Raw genomic sequence first — 3,317 nt, 5'->3', positions numbered from 1 at the left:
TACACACATGCACATGCATGCACAGACAGACAGACACATGCACACACCCAGATATACACATGCACACACATAGACACACACAAACACGCACATACCACACATACATACATACATGCACACACACGGACATACATGCACATGTATGCACATACAGACACATGCACACATACATATGCATACACTCACACATGCACATATATACACATGCACACACATACACACATGCACCTCCACATGCATACACACACATACACATTCACACACCTCTAACTCTGGCTGGTGAGAAAGTGGTTATTTCATCACACACTGCTTAAAATTGGCTTTTCTGTCTTCTCCACACTAGGCTTCACTGGTACCAAGGCACCCGTAGACACTCCTATGGCATGTGTGGTCATTTGCCCTGCAATGAGATTTTTGTCTTCTTCCTATCGGCACGTGGGCAGGAAGGAATCTTCCCTGTTGACTAACTCCTTTCATTTCTTCTTCAGATTCTCCCATCGCCCCCAGTCCCAAAAACCACCCAGGGCTTCATCGGATGGCGATCTGGGATGCCAGCCCTGTACTGCTTGGAGCAGTACTCAGACATCCGCAGCTGCAAAGGGGCTTACGCCCGAGAACTGTGCTGGCCCAAGCAAGGCGTGCACTGAGCACCACCAGCGTCTGCCTCCGGCAGGGTGTGTGCTGTGCCTGGGCAATCAGCCCTGAGGACAGTTCCCCATACCTCTGCCCAAGGGATGTTTTGAAGAACAACAGTTTGCCATGGGCATTGCCATTTGTTGGTGCTCCTGGCATTCTTGGCTAATGTAAAGTAAAAATAAATACCCTGGTTTATTTGCTTTTCTGTCTATTTGTTGATTCTGTGGGAATTCCTAACCATGGCTTCGTAGAGCAATAGTGATGTTAACTCCAGGCACACCTGCCCATGGCTGGGGCTGCGGTTCAGTTGGTGGATGGTTTGCATAACAGGCTAGCATGTTTACACGCCCCTGTGCTCAGTCCCCAGGAAGGTCCTGCGCAAACCTCTCTCATCCTCCTCTTGCCAGTGGGGTTGCTGTGTCCAGACACCCAGCTGCTCTTCAGAGGGAACGTGATCACTCGAGCCTCCTAGGTGAGATGCTTCAAGTGCAGAAAGCAGGCCAGGGCCGCCAAGTGGATTTCCCAAAGTCCCGTCCTGAGTTCCCTAAGCACACCTACCCCGTCTGATGTCCTGGCCATTCCCACCCTGTGGACACCTGCCCCTCCACTGGAAGTTTCTCTCTCCCTCACCCTGCTCAATTCTGCAACTTTGCACCTGGTCTTCCAGGTCGGAGAGGGGTTCCCTGTGGCCAAAGAGGAAAAACATCAGGTGACAAGATGTCCTGAGCTGCATTCTCAGAACTGTGCCAGGCAGCACTCGGGAGCACTGTGGGAGCCGCTTCTGGTGTCCCCAAGTAGGGCTTGTGGAATTTAGATTGGCATGAAACCAATAGACAGCTGAAGATGACCTTGAATTTCTGATCCTCCTGCCTCTACCTCCCCCGAGTGCTAGGATAACAGACATAAAATATCACACCAGGTTTATGCAGTTCTGAGGGCAAACCCCGGAGCCTCCTGCATGCTAGGCAAACACTCAGCCATAGCCCCAAACCTGGTATTCTATCCTGATGGTCCATCGTCTGTTCCACAGTGAGACACGTGTCTTCCTCACGTGCACTGTGAGCAGGAAGGACTCTTCCATGACTGGCTGAGAGGCTGGGAGAACTTTCATTTGGTGGAGTCATTGCTGAAGTCTCTCCTCTTAGAGAGATTCCAAGACCTCTGCCAATCCTCAACATGGGCCACACCCCTCTACCACCCTCAAAAACAGATTTCATGGCTGCTGGGCACCAGTCACCAAGGGACAGAATTCCATCAGTGTCTGGAGCATCTCCATTACGCTCATGGCTGGCAGCCTCCCAACCCCAGGAGCCAAGCAGACAATCTTCTGCCATGTAGGGACTCTCTTCTCTCTGAGAGCCTCCAGACAGAGATTTGAGCCAGCAGCTATCTGTCCTCCAAAGTGCTGACCCTCCAGAGCCAGCCTCTCAAAGCTAGAGCCAAGCCTCTGACAGAAACCACACTGGGGCTCCTGGTGAAATTGCTCTGCCTTTGCACATGTTTTCTCCAATGTATATTTCATGAGCTTCCCAGCCTCGAGGGGAGGTTTCCCAAGAGCACAGCCCTTTGGGGTAGTGAACCCACCTCTGAGTATGGCAACCATGGGTCATCATTCACCATGTGTACCAGAGCTACAGCTGGAAACATCACGGCTTCTTAGGCCTGAGAAAATTAAGGGTCCAACTAGGAGGTTGAACCACGCCTCACCCTCAAAAAAGATTTGTCAAAGCCTTCAGTTCCTTCAAACATGCACTTAACTAAAAATAAAGTCATTGCAAATGCAGCTAGCTAAACTAAGATGAGCTCATCCCGGGTTTCGGAGCCTCCTGAAGAGAATACACACACACAACACACACACACACACACACACACACACACACACACACACACGCGCACACATGCACACACGCACAAGTTGCATTACACCCAGGTAACCTCAGAAATTGGGAGAGAACATCTCTAAGCCAAAAATGGCTAGAACTTACCAGCAACCCACCAGAGGAAGCTGCCACACCCTCCATCTTCAAAGGGAACATGCCACTTCAACCTTGACTCTAGATCTTTGCCATCCTCAGTGACACAACTCTAAATTCAGGCTGCCATCTTGTGCCTCTGGCACACCACTTCCCTCACTGCCTTCCTGGTCCACAACCTTCTGTCTCCCGACCCAGCTGTCTCTGGGGGAAGCAGTCCTGTGGTCCATTTGGCTCTGGAGATGTCCCCAGCCTCCAGACACTCAGCCTGATGTGGACTAAATAATCAAATGCTTGGCCAAGCCTGCCCCCCCCCCCCCCCCCTCCAGTGTTTTGGCACCTCAGCCAGTTCTTCAGGCAAGACATCTATCTGCCTGTGATAGAAGCACACGTCCCTTCCTGTGATCAGATGAACACACAGTGAAGGCAGGAGGCTCGAGGAGCACCAGCTTGTCCTGTCTCCCCTTCAGCAGATCGAGGGTCATATTTCCATTGATTTCCATACATGAGGCAGTGCACGCCTTAGTGGGGATAGCCTTCCCAGGACAGGAGATATTTGTTCTAATTCTTAATCAAAAGCTGCATCTGGGAGTGGCCTTCTTGATGTCTATGTGCCCCACAGCCACTGAGCAACAAAAAATAACAAAAACAAAAACAAAAAACCCACAAAGCCAGATGGAATTGCATCTGGGGCTGGAGATCCAATGG

The 3,317-nt window shown here is 50.9% G+C and overlaps 1 protein-coding gene across 1 annotated transcript in view; it reads left to right on the top strand.

Annotated features, from left to right (window-relative positions):
* CUNH20orf85 (chromosome unknown C20orf85 homolog) overlaps positions 1-647 on the top strand; it is a 7,695-nt gene extending 7,048 nt beyond the window's left edge. Inside the window, exon 4 of the mRNA XM_028769511.1 lies at positions 489-647. Within this exon, the coding sequence (XP_028625344.1) occupies positions 489-647 (159 nt within the window). The remainder of the gene's footprint in view (positions 1-488) is intronic.
* Positions 648-3,317: the final 2,670 nt, after the last annotated feature.

The sequence above is a fragment of the Grammomys surdaster genome, unplaced genomic scaffold (genome assembly GCF_004785775.1).
Source record: "Grammomys surdaster isolate TR1022 unplaced genomic scaffold, NIH_TR_1.0 193, whole genome shotgun sequence".
NCBI lineage: Eukaryota > Metazoa > Chordata > Mammalia > Rodentia > Muridae > Grammomys > Grammomys surdaster.
The sequence above is the reverse complement of the archived record's forward strand: the minus strand, read 5'-3'. Positions and strand labels throughout refer to the sequence as shown.